The sequence below is a fragment of the Taurulus bubalis genome, assembly GCF_910589615.1.
Source record: "Taurulus bubalis genome assembly, chromosome: 18".
NCBI classification, from domain to species: domain Eukaryota; kingdom Metazoa; phylum Chordata; class Actinopteri; order Perciformes; family Cottidae; genus Taurulus; species Taurulus bubalis.
Genome location: NC_136606.1, coordinates 8577416 through 8595486, shown reverse-complemented (window position 1 = coordinate 8595486; position 18071 = coordinate 8577416). Strand labels below are relative to the sequence as shown.

Genomic DNA, 18071 nt, shown 5'->3' with positions numbered 1-18071 from the left:
TTTTCTACACGGACGTTATACACGGGAACACACACTGACAGCTGATTTCAGTTCCGAAGACGTGTACTTTCCGGACACATCTAGCCGTCTAGTTTGTTCATTTTCACGATTGTCACTCGTAATATCACCTTTATTCCGCTCACGTTGTTTCGAGATATTTGTTTGAATCATGGCGACAGTCGAGGAACTGAAGCTGCGGGTGAGAGAGCTGGAGAATGAATTGATAAAGTGTAAGCAGAAGCAGTGTGCCGTGGAGGAGGCTCAAAGCCAGCAACTCCACAGACCGAAGATTGACAAGATGAGCGCCGAGGTTGTGGATTCCAACCCATACAGGTGACTTTATATTTTATTTTATTTTTATTTATTATTTTGTCCTTTGACAGAATTTGTCTGGGCGCTGAGAGGCTACGCCTCATGACTCACTCATCCCATATGGTGGTACTTCACAGACCACGAGCTAACCTCAGCTGTGTTGTCATTGCAGTCGTCTCATGGCTTTAAAGAGAATGGGCATCGTGGAAGATTATGAGGTATGATATTTAAGTACTTGAGTTAGTTCTTGCTGCTGTGTCCCAATAGTCTACTAAGTTAATGCGAAAATCAATGCAAGAACAGACCATTCTTGAAGTCTATACCAATTTCAAAAACATGCCAGCTGATATCAACACCAATGTCCTTTTTAAGCACGTTTAAATGCGGATGTATACACACTTTCACATGGGTATCCTTAAGGTTAAGTGTTTTGAAATACCATGTGACCTGTGCTATTCGGTTTTAAATATGAACCTCTCAAATGCTTGATAAAAGAAAAAACTGAGTTGCACATATCAATGCTTTGGACAGCGATCAGCGCTCCCCTAATTAAAGAATAGGTTTACAAATAAAATAATCATCTTGAAATATCTCGACAGAAAATCCGGACATTCACAGTCGCTGTGGTCGGTGTTGGGGGAGTTGGCAGTGTGACAGCTGAAATGCTCACTAGATGTGGCATTGGTAAGGTAATACAACCTTTTTCTTATTTCCTCTTCACTGGCTTTTACCTCTTCACTTTGTTCAATAGATTGTCTGCCTTGCTTACCCCCAATCTCGTCTTTGCTTGCACCATCAGTTGCTCCTCTTTGACTACGATAAAGTAGAGCTGGCCAACATGAACAGGCTGTTCTTCCAGCCTCACCAGGCCGGCCTCAGTAAAGTGGAAGCTGCGGAACACACTCTCAGGTATACTATTGTTTCAAGTAATCTAATTTCCCCCAAAAATAGAGACATTAAGTTTATTTTTGCCTACGTGTCGCTCGATTTACCCAACAGGAGTATCAACCCAGATGTGTCATTTGAGACCCACAACTACAATATCACCACAATGGACAATTTTGCACATTTTATGGAGCGCATCAGGTGAGCATTTCCTGCTCTCCAGTTTCTAGTTTGACTATGCTCTCTCCTCAGTGGTACAAGCCTTCACCACAGATTACTCTGTGTCTTCTCAGTTATGGAGGGCTGGAGGAAGGGAAGCCGGTGGATTTGATCCTGAGCTGTGTTGACAACTATGAGGCCAGAATGGCCATTAATACAGTAAGTGCAGCACTGTCACACAGCAAAAAGCTGCGAGTACATGGAAATATACACTGCTCTTTGGACATGTTGCCCTTGCAGATTGTATTCATTTTGTCCTGTTTGTCACAGGCCTGTAATGAACTCGGTCAGATCTGGATGGAGTCTGGTGTCAGTGAGAACGCTGTATCGGGACACATCCAGCTCATCATTCCTGGAGAGACGGCGTGCTTCGCTGTACGTCCACACACACAACCGTCTTTTCTTTAACTTTTATCACACTTGTGCTTATCTTTACGGCGAAAATATATTCACCCTCTGCAATACTTGAACAACATTGCCCCTATAGTTACATTGTGTCATATCCCTCGTTAGTGTGCTCCTCCTCTGGTGGTGGCCGCTAACATAGATGAGAAGACCCTAAAAAGGGATGGTGTGTGTGCTGCCAGCTTACCAACAACAATGGGCGTGGTCGCAGGCCTCCTGGTGCAAAATGTCCTCAAGTAAGATGTCTTTATTTATGGGCAGTGGGGAACCTAAAGGTGGAAGCAGTGTCTGTAAAGGTTACGTTAAATATGGTTGTCTTCCAGGTTTCTGTTGAAGTTCGGAACCGTCAGTTATTATCTTGGCTATAACGCCATGCAGGACTTCTTCCCCACCATGGCCATGAAAGCCAACACCCAGTGTAGTGACCGCTACTGCAGAACACAACAGGAAGAGTACAAGGTGTGTGTGCTTGCTGACTGATTTTCAAGTAATATCTGCCAAAAAGCCATTTTTTTAAATTGCAATACAGACTCCGTACTGCAATACGGTGCTGCATCAGTTGGGTAAAGCTAACCGTGTCTCTCTGTATGAATACTTCTCTTCAGAAAAAAGAAGCAGAGCGCCCGAAGGTTGAGGCTGTGCAGGAAGTGGAGGAGGAGATCGTACACGAGGATAATAATTGGGGTGAGCGTGCAACAAACTATTCAAGGCAACCGTGTCAGATCTGTAGCAGTTTGCTTGTCTTTGTACAATACAGTATATTGTCTTATGTGTATTAACACATACACTTGTACCGTGCAGGTATTGAACTAGTAGCAGAAGTGACTGATGCAGAATTACAGGCTGCTTCAGGTGCTGTGCCTGACCTCCCAGAAGGCATTACCATGGCTTACACCATTCCAGTTGAGGTTAGTATTTGGTTGCACAAGAGCTTTGAAGGGCTGAACTGATAGTTTGACATGTTTGAGATTATTTGTTTAAAATACGTGAGATTATTGCTGACCTTTTTTTCCCTGACATGCAGCATCATAGGTTTTTCAATATTAATAGTAAAGTCAATTAAATATTCACTGTGACTAATGGCCGTAACTAAATTCTGACAATATTGTTTTCTCTTGTTTGGACCAGGATACAGAAAGTGGGGAGACGGTGGGGGAGACTGAACAGAGCCTAGAAGACTTGATGGCTCAGATGAGAAAGTTGTAGGCAACAATCTGAAGATGCTATTCAGATAAGACAACATTGGTTTCTTTGATAACAAGCATCCTCATTAAAAAAAAAAAAAGAGCCAATTAATGTCAAATAAACAATTACAGAATGAACTCATCTAAAGGCTAAAGAACAGAAATGCATGAAAAGTGCTGCTGATGACATTTCACGCAACACAGAAAATAAAGAAGCGAAACCATTCCAGTCAAATTTAGAATTTGTTGACATACTAGGACGGTGTTTAGCACTTGGAGTTAGTACAGTCTCTAATGAAATGTATATAAACCGATGAAAATATCACTGTTAGTGCATTAACATTGCCACAATGTGTGTTTTCTACGGTTTTGATTCGTGAATGAGGTTTTTTGCCTACCTTTTTAATGTAATGTCATTCACTCAGCTTTAAAAAAAAAAAAAAAAGAACATCTGCTGCAATTGATTAAAACATGCTTAAATTGTCTCAATAAAGTATTTATTAGATGGAATACAATCTTCTCAATATATTGGATGTGATTGTTGTGGTTGTCCTGTGTCGCTTTTACATATTATTATTATTATGTTACATTGATACACAAATTTATTAAAACACTTACATTAATGTGTTAATGTATCCCTTTGGGATTCATGTACATTCAGTCAAACAACAAATCATTACTCCATTGTACTTTAACATATGGTACTATCTTGGTTTTGGCAAATCCCTTAAAATCCTTTTTGTTAATGAATACATACACAGACATTTAGTTCTGCATAAACAGCAGGAAATCTTATCCGGAGGTCTCGGCTTGTTTTTGGACACTTTTCTTTGGTTCTACATTTCTCTTTTTGGATTATATACACTATACTAGTAGGTAAACATTTTGTAATGTAAACATAAATGGTATTTAAACATATAAATATACACATTTTTCACAATATGCACACTTAATTTTTGCGACATTAGCATTACAATATTTCATTCAGAACATCAGAAATGTAAACTTGGCAACAAATCTGTGTGAGGCATTAACAGTTTTGGTAAGACATAACGGCACAATCGGACTGAGTTGTGGAATTGTTTGATATCTCGTATTTTATCTCCACTGAATTATTAGAGGTATTCCTTTTTAAAATCAAACAAGAATAATTGTGTTTTCTTCATATCTGTAACCCTAGTATACAAAAAAATACAGTTTTGAAAAAGTGCATAGAGTATTATCTGCTGTACATTGGAAAGCACAGAATGTGTCTGATTATTAATTATGTTTTACGGGTTATGACATGCCAAACCCTCAAGGCATTCCATGCCAGCAGTTTAGTCTGTGCAGCTAATTTGCTGATATACAGAGTGTGGCATGTAAATAGGAACAAAGTGTCTAAATCAGTGATAAATGTAAACTTGAGTTCCATAAGAAGTAGTGATATAACTGAAGATCAAGATTATGTAAGAAATATTAAAAAGAATACTTGTGGTAAATACACAGGTTTCACAGATTCTTAAAAACAGACCTCATAATTATATTAGCAGGTACAGTCTATTTGACCAAACCCTAAAACCTCCATCTAGACAATAATCACAGTGTGATGACCAGAATGGTTCCTATCTGATGTTTTTGTTATTCTATGGTAGTTAGACATGTCAACAGCCTGTATTGTTCTCTGGCAATAAGTGACTGAACAGAGTCACCTCTGGGCATGTGGGAGTGGAGCAGGGCCCCTCAGACTGAATGTGTCCCCACTGGAGGAGTGGCGGGACGGAGCGTTACCGCACACCAGTGATGGCTCGGCCTCCTTTATCTCCATTGCACGTTTGTAAAGCTCTGCTGCCTTCTCGAAGTCACCCTCTTCGTAGCTATTTACAAATGGAGTAAAAGTAAAAAAAAATATTAAACGTAATTTAACATTCACGATTAGACTTTGATTAGCCGAATGCAACATCAACTACTGTACCTCAGCACAGCCAAGTTTTTTAGGGTCTCCCCGACTCGTGGGTGTGAGCGCCCCAAACTATCCTCGTACACTTTCAGGGCTCGTTCATAAAGAGGCAGGGCTTCAATGTGCTTCTTCTGCCAAAGACAAAACAAATCTACAGTCAGCTTTGCTCTACACAAAACATGTAAGCCATAAACACTGCAAATAATTCTTCACGAACATGCAAGTCGTGAATATGTGGAACAGATTGAATGAAGTATAATGAACATCCTCACTAGTTGGCAGTAGATTACAGCCAAATTGACCAATGCTGTGGCCACACTGGGGTGTTTTGGTCCAAAACTTTTTTCCCTGATTTCCAGAGACAGCTCATACAGCGGCATGGCCTTTTCCAGCTTCCCCTGTACAACACACACACACACACACCTTTAGAAATCAGATTCTCAGCCACCGACAAGCACAGAATGAGCCGTACAACAGACAGAACATTACTTTTTCACTGTCAACATGCACATGTGTCTCACTCTGCGTTTATAGAGCATGGCCAGGTGTTTGAGTGTGTATGCCAGTGAGGGGTGGTCCGGGGACAAGGCCGTCTTGCGGATGTCTAGCGCCCGCTCATACATGTCCTCAGCCACCTCATACTCCCTCCTCTCTGTGTGCAGTGCAGCCAGGTTGTTGAGGGACTGAGCACAGTCTGGGTGTTCTGGACCGAGGACACGCTGTCGCATCTCCAGAGAGCGGGCCAAGAATATCTTGGCTGCACTGGTGAGGGCAAAGACTGGGATGTTAGTTATCTATTTTAGATGTGTCAGATGTTTGTGAACACACAAAAAAAAGACTAAACAAGGTTTAAGCAGAGGGAGAGGCAATTACACAATTTATGTCCGAAATGCAGAGTGTCTTTGTCTGTGCATTCCAGCTGTAACATGTATGCCTTACTCCAGGTTGTTTTGGAGGTAGTACAGGACACCTAGTTCATTAAGTGTCTTGGCAGAATCTGCAGATTCTTTTCCCAGGGTCAGCTCTTCCAGCTGCAAGGCTCTCCGTCTCAACAAAGTGAAGCCGTACTGAAAAGGAGGAATCGACAAAATCAACATCATGAATGATGCATAAGTGCCTATAGCGAATCATGTGGGTATCTGTGAAACAAGCTTACCATATGACCTTTCTGGCGAGCGGTCTTCTGACGGATCTTCACTGACCTTTTCCTGAGTTTCTCTGCTTGTTCATACCTGATTGTAAGAAAGCCCAGTGTAAGTCATTAAATAAGGCCTCAGTTATGAGATCCTCACTATAGGAGGGATTCCTCTCTCACACATTGCCAATGAGCTATACTACATAACACCAATTATAAATAACATCATACATTTCAACAACAAGACGGAACCATTTACTTGTTTTGTTTCTGATAGAGCATGGCAAGTGACTCCAGCTCTCGTGCTACGCTGGCATGCTCAGCTCCGTAGGCGTTCTCACTTATCTCCAGGGCCTGCTTGTACAGCTGCTCAGCGTTGCCATACTTCTTCCACTGAACGTAAACCCCAGCCAGCTGGTGCAGGGAGCGAGCTACGCTGGGATGATCCGGGTCCAAGGCTGTCTCCCTAATCTCAAGGGACCTTTGTAAAGGTGCTACTGCCTACAAAAACAGAAATAATCAAATACATACAGAAAGTAAGGTAAATATAAAGACACATATTTAGGCGGCCTTGTAACAAGAAAACTAATGTTAAGTGAACACTTAACATGTTTTTTAAATTGTTTTTTATTTTGCAAGCAGGTATGCTACCTGGCTAGGGAGGCCCAGGTCTTTGAGGAAACGTCCCAAGGTCTCATACAGGTTTGCCAGCTTGGTCATGCTGTCTTCGCTCTCACAGCTCTTCTCATAATGTTTCAGGGAGTCAAAGTACTCGGTGGCCATGGAGCTTTTGTCTTTGCCCACATATTGCCAATAGGCTAGCAGCTCAGAGAAATGACCCCTAAAAAAAAAGAAAACACATACCGTCCAGACCATACCGAAATAAATGTCCTATATCAGCTGCCGTGTGTGCATGCTTTTTACCTCTTGTAGAGGTTTTGGGAAACAAACAGGTTCAGGAGGCTAAGCTGTAATTTAGTCCTATCCTCCTGTTGTTGGAGCAGCCAGGGCAGCTCATCTGCGACACGCCACGTAACACGGTCCTGGCTACACACACACACACACACACTGGCATGACTTGCACTGACAGAGGAAGGTGGGTTGTGTTGTATAAGGAGAAGATAACTACTCTACCTGAGTTGTTGGCTGAAGTACTGGATGAGTTTCTCTCTGTAAGCAGCCGAGCTACTTCCTCCACCCAGGAACTCCAACCGTACAGCTTCCCAAGCCTGAAAGACAAACAGTGTTTTATGCATTTTGTATTTTGAATGACTTTGTGCTAAATATTCTACTGGCCAGAGCCCAGTTACCTGCAGGTGTTGAAACCTGATGAGCCCACAACGGAGGGTTACAATGCAGAGTCTGTTCAGGCGGTAAAGCAGAGTGGACAGGACAGGCAACTCCAGTTCAGGGAAAAGGTCTAGCACCTCTGATTCACTCACTCCATTATGGCTGGCACATACAAGGCACAGTATCTAAAGAGAGACAAAAAACAAGCACATATTATTTTGCTACAGAGAGAAAGAAAATCCAGATTGTGTACATGACTCCCTGTGAGGCCAGAGTAAACCAGAAAGAAATTCCAGAAAAAAAACGTATCAAAAGTAAATAAGACCGGTATTATGAGAACACAATATAACACGCTGAAAAAAATGTTTTGCAGGACACACTTAACATTAAAACCAGCAATTTTGAAAAAGCTCTGTGTTTAAGTGGAGGTGTTATTGTTATTTTGTCTGGACATAGGTCACCTCTCTCATAATGTGTCGCTCTCTGTCCATGTTGAGGGAGTTCAGAGTCATCTTGAGAGCCAGGCGGTAGAGTGACATGGTGTCCTGACACTGTAGACACTCCTCCAGGCTCCTCTCCAGTGACCAACCTGATATACTGCTGGGCAGTAACAAAACATGGCAATTTTGCCTATCAACAAAGTTGAAAAGCCCACATTCACAGACATCCACATCCAACTTAGGAAGGAAAGACCATGTTTAACACACATAATACATGTTTAAGGCCCATTACGGAATGGATTTACTCAACCAAAGTTCTCTGAAGCGAGTCACAGAAAACCCTCCCATTATATAAAGAGTTTTAATCATTGCAATGAAACACAAAGTTAAGTGAGCACTAACTCATTTTGTATCAGCATTCTTCTGTGATGGTCAATACATTTAGACTTGTGAAACCAGAGGTAACTAACCTGATGAGCATTCTTGCCAGTAGTGTGACATACAATGCATTGCAGGTCGATGCAGAGCGACAATGCCTTTCTAGCTTCTTCTCCTGGAACAAAGATACAACATTTAAGTGTGGCATTCTCTTGAAAAACATATTGCTGCTAACAATTCCAAATGTCTTTCCAGACTTTCAAATCCTTTCAAAGTTTTTAAAAAGGGAGATGGTGGGATGATAACTGACCTGGTCCATGGTCAGTTTGAGGTCCATGCTCTGGCACTCTGCATTGACAATGCTCCTCACCTCCCTGGGACTCAGTGGGTCTAAGTGGAGTGTGGGCCATAACCTAATCAAACATGGTCACTGAATTACAAATGGCAATACTACATAAGCATATTCATAAATACATACCACTGCATGGAAAATAAATGAATAGCAATACAACACATGTACAGTAAATTGACTGGGGTATATATAAATTAAACTGGGTTTCACCTCCAAGCTTGAGGACAAGTCTCAACTTTGACAGACACCACCACTCGGACGTTGACAGGGAGCGGGTCAATCAGCCACTTCATGTGTCTTTCTGCTTGCTGAAACAAAGTAGAAAAACAGTTGTGTTAAAAGAGCTATTCTGGAAGAAAAATAATTGTTACAGTAACAGTAAATGTCTAATCTGGAGTGTACCTGTATTTGATCAATGGAGTCGATAATAATGATGATGTTTCCTTGATGGCGTGCAGACAGTCTTTCAAGCCAGCGGGGAAACTCCTCTAAGATCTTACTGGGCTCCATCGACAAGCCAGAAATGGACCAGAAGTGCTGCAGCAGCTATGTGACGACAGACAGAAAACACATTACCACCGTTATTCAGCGAGAATGGTGTCTTCACTGGAAGTTATCCTTTTGAGGAGCCACTGAGAGAGACCCCTTACTTTGACAGTGAGGCGTTTGATAATGAGAACCGGCTCTGAGCTTGTGGAAAGTGGGCGGCCAACAAAATGATATAGGAACAAGGTGTTGGGGGACTGCTTTTGCTGCTGCTCGATCCTGAAAGGGATTAAAGAATGAATATTAGACAACAGAAAGTCCTGTTCCATGATGACACATCACACTAATAAAAATAACTGACACATCCTCTTGGAGAATGATGGACAGCATATTATTTAATGTTTTTTTTCAGAAAGCACCTTTCCCAGAGTGGATCTTATGACGTTCTTACAGAAAATATTGAAAGATAAACATGTTAGAATTATTTTGGTGCCATTTTTCAATAAAGCTAATAAATTGAAAGAAGACGAGCGGAAAATGACCCAAACAAACCTAAAAGTGTTAAATTAGGAGAGCTACTCAACATACCTTTAAAAGCATACAAATTGCAAAGGTCACCCACTTTAAGAAGTGTCTACATGGGTAATTATACACACTAAACTGAATGAATAAGTTCTCACCATTTGGAGAGCAGGAGAGACTTTCCTGAGCCTGGACCACCAGAAACCAGCAGAGGAGGGGTGGGAGGTGGAGCAGCTATCATGTCATTTAAACGATCTATATACTGAGAAGGACACCAGGCACAACACAGACTTACAGTGGTTAGAGACAGTTTTAGACTGGAAGACAAGATTAAGAGCGCTAAAAAAAGAGGAATATCTGCCTTACCTTCTGGAAGCCTAACTGGGAGGTGGTGCTGCTGCTACGGGCCTGCTGGTAGGACTCAATCTGTTCCTGCTCATCATGCAGGTCCCACAGCACATCTCCAGAGTCCTCCTCACGCCCCTCCTCTATCCCAGAGTCCATAGAATCAACATCTGCACCTTCAAGTCCCAGCAACTCCTACATGGTGAGAGTAGAAGTGGAAGTTCGAAAGCTGTCCCGGGCGGGAGGAATGAACTTAAATCACCATGCACACTCAACACTTGCAGTTGGATCGATATAAAGACGGATGTTGCTAATGGACTGTACCTGTTTGATGACTTTCTCCAGTTGAAAATAAATGAGTTCAGCCCCTTCCTCTGCAGAACCACTATGATCCACCACCTGGGTTAATGGTCAAAACGTATAAGAACAAGCACTGTGTGGCATCTAGCAACCAGGGAAATACAGACTGTCAACTTTAAAAAGCAATCAACACACAACTTCTGCTTTATTTAATGTGTATTTATCAAAAAGCACATACATATTCTTGAGTCTATAAATGTCATAATATAATGCACTTTTAGAACACTAACCATGTATACTTTGTGAAATATCTTCTTCTCTCCTGTATCCTGTTTCATTGTTGATTATGTAATATATGGCTCACACAAACCTTGACTTTAGCAGCCTTGTCTGCAGCATTGACCCTTTCTAGCAGTTGTCTTGTGGGTCCAGTCAAATTGTGATCTTCTTCAGTCCTGAGGTAGAGCACCAGTGGGTGGCCATCTGGATTCTTCACAAAAGCCTCATCACAATCCTCCACCACAGTGCTACACACATGCAAAAATATGGTAAGACATTTTCTTAAAAAGAAACTATATAATATAAGTACAGTCTTAAGTACATAGGAATATCCTAGTGAGGATAGGTAAAGGACTTACTGTACCTAGTGACAGTAGATTTGACAAGAAGCACACACATGGAGCTCCTTTCAATCTCCTGCTTGCGCTCCACAGCGTATGAGGCCGCATTCTCCTCTGGAAAGCAGACATTCAGGTAGAAATGGCCGAGACCTTCGCACATTCTCCGCAACACAGGTGAATGTTTCTGTAATGAAAACACAACGATTAACGTCAGGTCTCTACCAGGTTTACTCACAATGTTTTTTTAAGTGCCTCACATTCAGACTAGTCTTGAATTGACCAAAGTAATTTCCTGAAGCCTGTTCCTGACAAAAACATAATATGCCACAATATAATAATCAACAGTAATACAATAGTCCCATGAAAACAGGATATCCATAGTTTTTCCAAAGTGCCCATTTAACCAACCTTAATAAAGACATCAAGCTCAGCTTTGGTCTCCTGGGTAAAGATAAGGTAGCAGCGCACTGTGTTACTCCACAAGGCCTGGGGAACATGAGGTGAGACCTGAAGCAGACTGGCCACTGCAGCATCCCAGTCATCTGACACAAACATACAAGAACGGTTAGGTGATAAGTGAAGACATACTTCAAAAGCTATCCAAATGTAAACGTAAATATACACCCTGTGTTGCCTACAACCCACGTCACAATGCCTCCCTTCTTTCTACAGCCTTTTGAAGTTTACTTACCTCTGCTCACATTTGCAAACGGTCCCTCCACATCTATCAAACTGTTGGCAAACTCCGGTCCTCGAAAGGTCTGTTGCAACTGCATCATGCTCCCCATGGAGGGCTCACTTCCCAGCACACCACCAGACCAGTACTCGCACTGTGTCCCTGCAGCTAAAGACATACAGTGAATAAATAAAAGAGGGCGTTGGTAGATTTTATCATAAAAAACAGACCTCAAATGTTGCATTCTAGTGGCAAATTACACACTGGAAGGATTGATTAATGAATACAAACAAAGACAAGAAAAGGTCCCAACATTGTGGACTTCTGGGTCTTACCATTAACCGTGGTTTGGTTGTCATCTGAGTCAGAATCATTTAGGTCATAGACCTGGATGCCCTGAGCCTGCAACTGTTGCAGTTTGGCCTCTAAGTCCCTCTTAGCCCGCAGGAGATCCTGAATTTCCTTTTCTTTTGTCTCCCGGAAAATCTGGTGGTGATTCAGCCAATTGGTTAGTGTCGCAATCATGATTACTGGAAAGAATGCTCCACAGAAACATGTGGTTCGGTTTACCTTGAACTGTCGTTTCACTTTGTCCCTATCATGTTCAAAGGTGGCAGCTCTCTCCATAGCTTGATACTTTGCCTCAAGCGCACTCTCTTTTTCTCTCAGGATCTTCTGGTAGGTCTTCTGCAGAGCCTGTCATCACATTGACAATGAACATCATAATGAGAAATGCTAAAACTGTGAAATATTGTAGCCTTTAAGCTTGTGCTTTGACAAACTAGTAGTATCTGAATCTCAGTAGTCTCATGTTAATTCATTTCACCTGTAGCTCAGCTCTCAGCCTCTTGTTCTCCTCATCCAGCTTGGCCTCCTTCTTTTGCATGGACGAGATCTCGTTATTCTTGCTGACACGAAAGATCTCATACTCTTTACGGAGTCTTTCATACTCAGCAGCATACTCTAGATCCACAGAACCTGTGGATTTGAAACTGGCCCCAATCACCCGGGGGCCTCTGCGAAAGGAACTGCGGAGGAGTCGGGCTTTGGGCTTGACCTCCACTGGGATCTCACAGGCTTCCCCTCCTTCACCCCCGTATCCATCCTCAATCACCTCTCCTGGACTGACCAAAGAGGATGCGGTGCCCATGGTGGCAGCCTGTACCAAAGTGCTCAACCTTTTCGGATGCCCATAGCTGCTCCTGTGCGATGACAGACAGGGCAGGGATGAATAGGGACAACTGCTGAATGTTTTCATCCAACGTTACCTTGGCTATGGAATATGATTGTGATTGGCAAATATGTGTCCTGATTTGACTTAGCCGCGCTGTATCACAAACTCAAAGCAGCAAAGCACTGTGTAGTTACAGCGACGAAACTAACGGATCATACACGACCGATATGTTTAGAGGAGCGCCTCTCGCAGCTAAAAAGTGCTTTGACGTGTTTGCAGTTATCCTTAACTTATCTACTAGCTAAGTATGAGCTATGAGTATAACGTTATAGTTTTAGTTTAGCCAATACACTATTCCTATCTGCCAATAAAGACAATTGTACTTGGTTAGCTAGCTAACGAAATAGCTGCCCAACGCGCTCGTCACAGCATTCATTTGTTTAAAGACTAATAAGACAATAATGACTCGACATATTTAGCTTCCACAGAATATTGACTAAAACACCAACTCCTGGTGAAAACATATGGAGCTACGTTAAACAAACACTCACAGTCCGCTCCCTTCACAGCTTCTTCCTGGCTGCCTTGGTAACAAGTCATAATACGGGTGCTCGCACGAGTCAAATTGGGCAAAAGTCAATTGGGTAAAAAGTACTTGAGGTACGGTAACTGTACAAAGCCCACCTGGCAGGAATTGTATTACGACAATCATTATTAGGCTATAGCAGTAATAGCAATAGTTATTGCATACTGTAGTCATACATTTTTTAAAGTCATAATATACTTATTGAAGTCAAATCTGTTAGGGGCAATGAATTGTCCTGCAGAACTATGTTGTAAAGGTTTGGGTCTGCACTAAGTAACTTAGGCCTAGATGTGAGCTGCACTGCATACAAATATGTTATCTACTTAAAAAATAAAGTGTGGAAACGTGGACTAAAAATAGCCGACTAAACCATCATTATGTCTGGGACAAGTAGCTGACAGGATGAAGTGGTCGGTGGTAATTTATTTGACTCCCTCAAAAAGGGTTATTTAAAAGTAGAATCACTGTCACACGTCTTCAATGTAACATCTGAATTACTGTAAAGGGGAATTTCCGTTGTGTATCCTTAATATTTAAGTTACCATAATAATCCAAGATACATCTTACACCCAATTACACGAAAATGTGTTTGCTGCTAAATTATCAAGTGCCCCACATTCCAACCATATAGTATCTTTCACTTGGCTCTTCAAACAGCAGGTCTATATTTGTAACACTATTCAAGCAAGCTTGCATACATTTGTCTTAACACCTGAACAAAATTATACAAAAAGAGATCAACTTGTCTTCAAATATTTATTGTTTATGTAATATGTGTTACTTATTGATCATATTCATCTTTTACAGAACAGCTGAAGCATTTTCTCTCTGTATGCGCGGTTCAGGAAGAAATACATCACAGGATCCAGTACACCACTAACACAGGTTAGTGCAGATGTGATCCAATTGGCTCTACCCAGTGACTCCCTGCTCGCTGCAGTCATACCACGACTGTAGCTGGCAATGTAGATTACCCTGTTCACATGGTAGGGCACAAATGCAAAAAGGAAGTTCATCACAATGAGGATGATCATCCTTATAGCTTTGTCCTTCATTGGTCGTTCTTCCTGTTGCTTGATGCCCCTTAGTTTCAGCAGAATCAGTATGTAGCAAACCACTATGGTGGTGAGGGGAACAACAAATGCCACAATAGTGGAAGCTAAAGCCGTGGGAGATTTATTTTCTAAGTACAGCTTGTTGCAGATGCCAGTTGAGTTGTTGGTCACATTCTTTTTAGAGAAAAGTATAGGACTCATCGACACAATAACTGTCACCCAAAGTATGCCAACAACAATCTTTGCATACATAGCCTTCCTTACTGGCAGTGATTTTATGGGTAAACACACAGCCAGGAATCTGTCCAGACTGATTAAACTCATTAAGTAAATACTGCAGTACATGTTAAGGTAAAAGAGGAAGCCTGCTAGTTGACAGAAGGCATGTCCGAAAGGCCAGTAGCCGTTGGACAGGTGGTAAACTATGCGCATGGGTAGAATGAGAACATAAGAGATATCTGCTACAGATAGGTGCCTCAGGAAGACCTTAAATGGAGACGTGCATTCTTGGCAAAAGAAGGTCCGCAGCGCCAAGGCATTCCCAGGCACAGCCATGATGAAAATCAGGATGTAAAATGTAGAAAATAGAATGTTCTCTTGGTGGGAGTCACTGCCATAGAAGACCTGTATGTCCTCCTCCGAGATGTTCATTGTTGTTGTGGAGAGGATCAGCCTGTTGCAGCATAGACACAAATAACCTGTTATGATGATAGCCTCGTCAAGTGATTCACTAAATCCTGTATTGTGATAACAAAACTAAGAATGCAAGATGTGTGACAAAAAGATGACTTTCATGTGACAAAATATAAAATCATGTGTAAATGAGGCTTATTAGAAACAGGAACTATCCTTGAAAGGCCAAAGTGCAACCATTTTTGCAGAACAACCACTGACTATTTTATTCAGCTAACCTCAGACATACAGAAAAACAACATTAAAGTGATCAGAAAAAAAGTGTTTTATCAGAAAGTTTAAGATTTAAAAACATTTCAGCAACACAAATCAGGACTGCAAGTTAGTCAGGATGTAAACAACTTATTTTTTGATCAAGTGACATACACATTTTATTTAAACAAAATAATGAGAAACAACTTTAAAAGTCTTTATTTTCTTTTATGGCAAACAATATCTGCAGTTGTAGTTCACTTTAACTTACAGTGATGTGAGGAACTACAAAATACACAATCCAGTGCAAAAAAGTATCATAAAGTATACCGATGTAAATTAACATATTGGCATCTTAGTTAATGGTTTCCAAAATTGATTTCAAAGAAGAAGAAACAACATTTTGGTACAAGTGCTCAGTGGCAGTTAATATAACAAATGAATGTTTTAGGTAGTTTAAATGCTAAAACTTACAACTTTAACCTGATTTGTAGTTCTCTGTCCTTTACCATTTAATCATGTAATCAGAGCAAGATTGTTGAAGTAAATTTAGAGCATCACATGTAGTACGGTCAATACTCATTAATATTATTGATCATATTCTTACCTTTTAATTGTAGAGATACATAATTCAGAAGAATGCAGAGTTCCTTTATATAATGACTAACAGTGAAGTCAGGTGAAGTGGAAATGAGAACTAGAGAACGGATCTGTTGTGAGTTTTTTGGATAACTATAAACACACACACACACACACACACACACACACACACACACACACACACACACACACACGCACACACCCTCAAATTAGACTCAAGCAAACAGGATGTCAACAGGGCAAAACAGACACAAATAAAGACATTGAAGCTCAATGCATTACAAGCATGCAAGTCTTTATTTTTGCTACTCCAACACAGTTTTTGTCTTGACCACATTGCTTCTTAATAGTATGATTTAAAGCTTTACAAAAATGAGAGAAAACCAGATATTTACAAAATCTATTTGTGCAAACATAATTCTTTTTTTACACCACTCTCCTAAAGTATTTGAAAGGCATGCATACAAATAAACTTTGGTATGTTAACAAAACTACGTATTTTCTTAGTAGAAGCATCTATGTACATGATTCACTTTGTTTTAGTACAGTTTACATTTAGACAACAATACAAGTTAACTTAACAAACCAAGACCACCAGTACAAACACTGAGGTCAGCGCTTCAGCCACCGCACCATGTAAGTTCCCCTAAATCTTGTGACTGGGTTAGGCCTGAAGTGAGTCATTGTACAACAACTTTGGCAAATAGGCACACTAAAAATTAAAACTTGTATTACTTATGATACCAGTTTTACATATCTGTAAAAGAAATTGGCAGTTCATATGGATGAAAAATGAGAAAATACTCTTAGAAAACAGAAGTTAATAATGAGTTTAACTTTAACATGTCTGTATACATTATGTATACACTCATAAAAGGCATTTACAAGGGCTGTGTTGAATGTCTGACAACATAAGAAATATAGAAGATTAAATATACTATGGTTATTCAATCTCTGGTTTGAAAAATAAAACACATTTTTTACATGGTACTTCGTGATTGTAAATCAACTCTATATTCCCTATTCATAGCTACAGCAAGAAAATAGATTTTCAACACCACGAGAGCCTTCCACTTTCATCTATAAAGTGGTAAAACTAAATATTTTTTTAGTTCCATTATAAAATATTTGACAGAACATGTGGTACACCTCCAAGAAAGAATCCGAATCCAAGTACATTTTTTTTCAAAAATGGAAATTGCTACTTAAAGGAGATAGAAGCATTGGTGTGAGAATGCCAGTGTCAAATAAAACATGAAGTGGGGGAGTGCATCACTTAATACTTTTACAGAAACAGAAGAAGAAAATAAACAGCAAACCAAAACGATACAAAAGAAGACACGACCAGCTCTACCTGCTAGAGGGGCCGTAATGGGGCTAAGTAGTGTCCTTTGCTGCTGTGGCTGTTGGGATGCAGGATTTGCCGCTGCTGCCGTTGTGGGACCTGTAGCTGGTGAAGCTGGGGGTGTGTATGGTGCGGATGCTCTTTCCACCTGGGCCCAAAGGAGTGGGCGACAGAGGGGAGGGGGGGGAGGAGGAGGATGAGGAGGAGGAGAAGGAAGAGGAGGAGTGCACTCGACCATTCTGAGTCTGCGAGGAAAACGAGAGAGCTTTACCTGTGTGCTGTGAGGGTGTGGGGAGTTTGAGGGATCCGTTAGACAGGGAGGGGATGTTGGAGGAGGGTTGGGAACCGGAACGAGGAGCGTGAGAGGACAGGATGTTGGATTTTATTACAGAGGTGGAGGAGGAGGAGGAGGAGGAGGAAGAGGAAGGGTTAATGGGATTAGTTGCATCTGAGTTTTGCACAGACTGGGAGCTGCCTTTAGTAGAGCTAGGATAAAAAGCAGGGATTTTAGAGGTGGGTATAGTAGGGGAAGTAGTTTTATGATCCCCTCCCACTCTTTTAGCACTTCCGTTAGCCTGCAAACAGAGATGCCAAAACAGATACTGGTTGTCAAAAAAGAAATCTGGTCAAATAATACATGAAAAAAGGCAAGACGATGTTAAAAAAAACCTACAAGTTATACACATAGAAACGCACTAAGACTACACAAACATTAACATCACTGAGACACAACTATGCACACCAAAACATAAAGAGATCTGTTTTTACTAGGTTAAATGAAGAGTGAGACACATTGGACTGAGAGACATGTTACCAAGAAACAGAACACTGCAAAGGTTAGACCGTGCGATGGCAGACAGGAGGGGCGTTTCTACAGACTGCCCGTGTTAGAGTTAGGCCTCGTAAAGAGGCGGTGTGTGGGGCGAAAGTTACAAGGC

The 18071-nt window shown here is 41.2% G+C and overlaps 4 protein-coding genes across 4 annotated transcripts in view; 1 reads left to right on the top strand and 3 right to left on the bottom strand.

Annotated features, from left to right (window-relative positions):
• Positions 1-169: 169 nt before the first annotated feature.
• uba5 (ubiquitin-like modifier activating enzyme 5) lies at positions 170-4609 on the top strand (the record flags this gene model as incomplete). Its single annotated transcript, XM_079234424.1, has 12 exons — positions 170-333; positions 485-530; positions 912-1001; positions 1112-1221; positions 1312-1398; positions 1491-1575; positions 1687-1791; positions 1930-2057; positions 2145-2280; positions 2427-2505; positions 2623-2729; positions 2950-4609. The coding sequence occupies 12 exons, from the start codon at positions 170-172 to the stop codon at positions 3025-3027; spliced, it is 1215 nt and encodes a 404-aa protein (XP_079090550.1). The 3' UTR covers positions 3028-4609.
• Positions 4610-4692: 83 nt separating this feature from the next.
• On the bottom strand, positions 4693-12638 carry nphp3 (nephronophthisis 3; the record flags this gene model as incomplete). The annotated part of the gene is made up of 27 exons (XM_079234059.1): positions 4693-4861; positions 4960-5075; positions 5217-5342; positions 5466-5706; positions 5884-6011; positions 6101-6176; positions 6339-6580; positions 6731-6920; positions 7004-7126; positions 7214-7308; positions 7390-7554; positions 7831-7966; positions 8280-8362; positions 8498-8600; positions 8750-8847; positions 8942-9085; positions 9190-9304; positions 9706-9809; positions 9914-10087; positions 10217-10291; positions 10563-10719; positions 10836-10996; positions 11221-11354; positions 11504-11656; positions 11824-11974; positions 12059-12184; positions 12315-12638. 27 exons carry the CDS (start codon positions 12636-12638, stop codon positions 4693-4695), a joined length of 3909 nt encoding a protein of 1302 aa, XP_079090185.1.
• Positions 12639-14042: 1404 nt separating this feature from the next.
• LOC306750772 (uracil nucleotide/cysteinyl leukotriene receptor) lies at positions 14043-14954 on the bottom strand (the record flags this gene model as incomplete). Its single annotated transcript, XM_079234246.1, has 1 exon — positions 14043-14954. The coding sequence occupies one exon, from the start codon at positions 14952-14954 to the stop codon at positions 14043-14045; it is 912 nt and encodes a 303-aa protein (XP_079090372.1).
• A 1114-nt stretch (positions 14955-16068) lies between these two features.
• Positions 16069-18071, bottom strand: part of kiaa1217 (KIAA1217 ortholog) — a 41150-nt gene continuing 39147 nt past the window's right edge. The window contains exon 22 of the mRNA XM_079234548.1: positions 16069-17708. Coding sequence (XP_079090674.1) covers positions 17166-17708 — 543 coding nt within the window. The 3' untranslated portion in view covers positions 16069-17165. The remainder of the gene's footprint in view (positions 17709-18071) is intronic.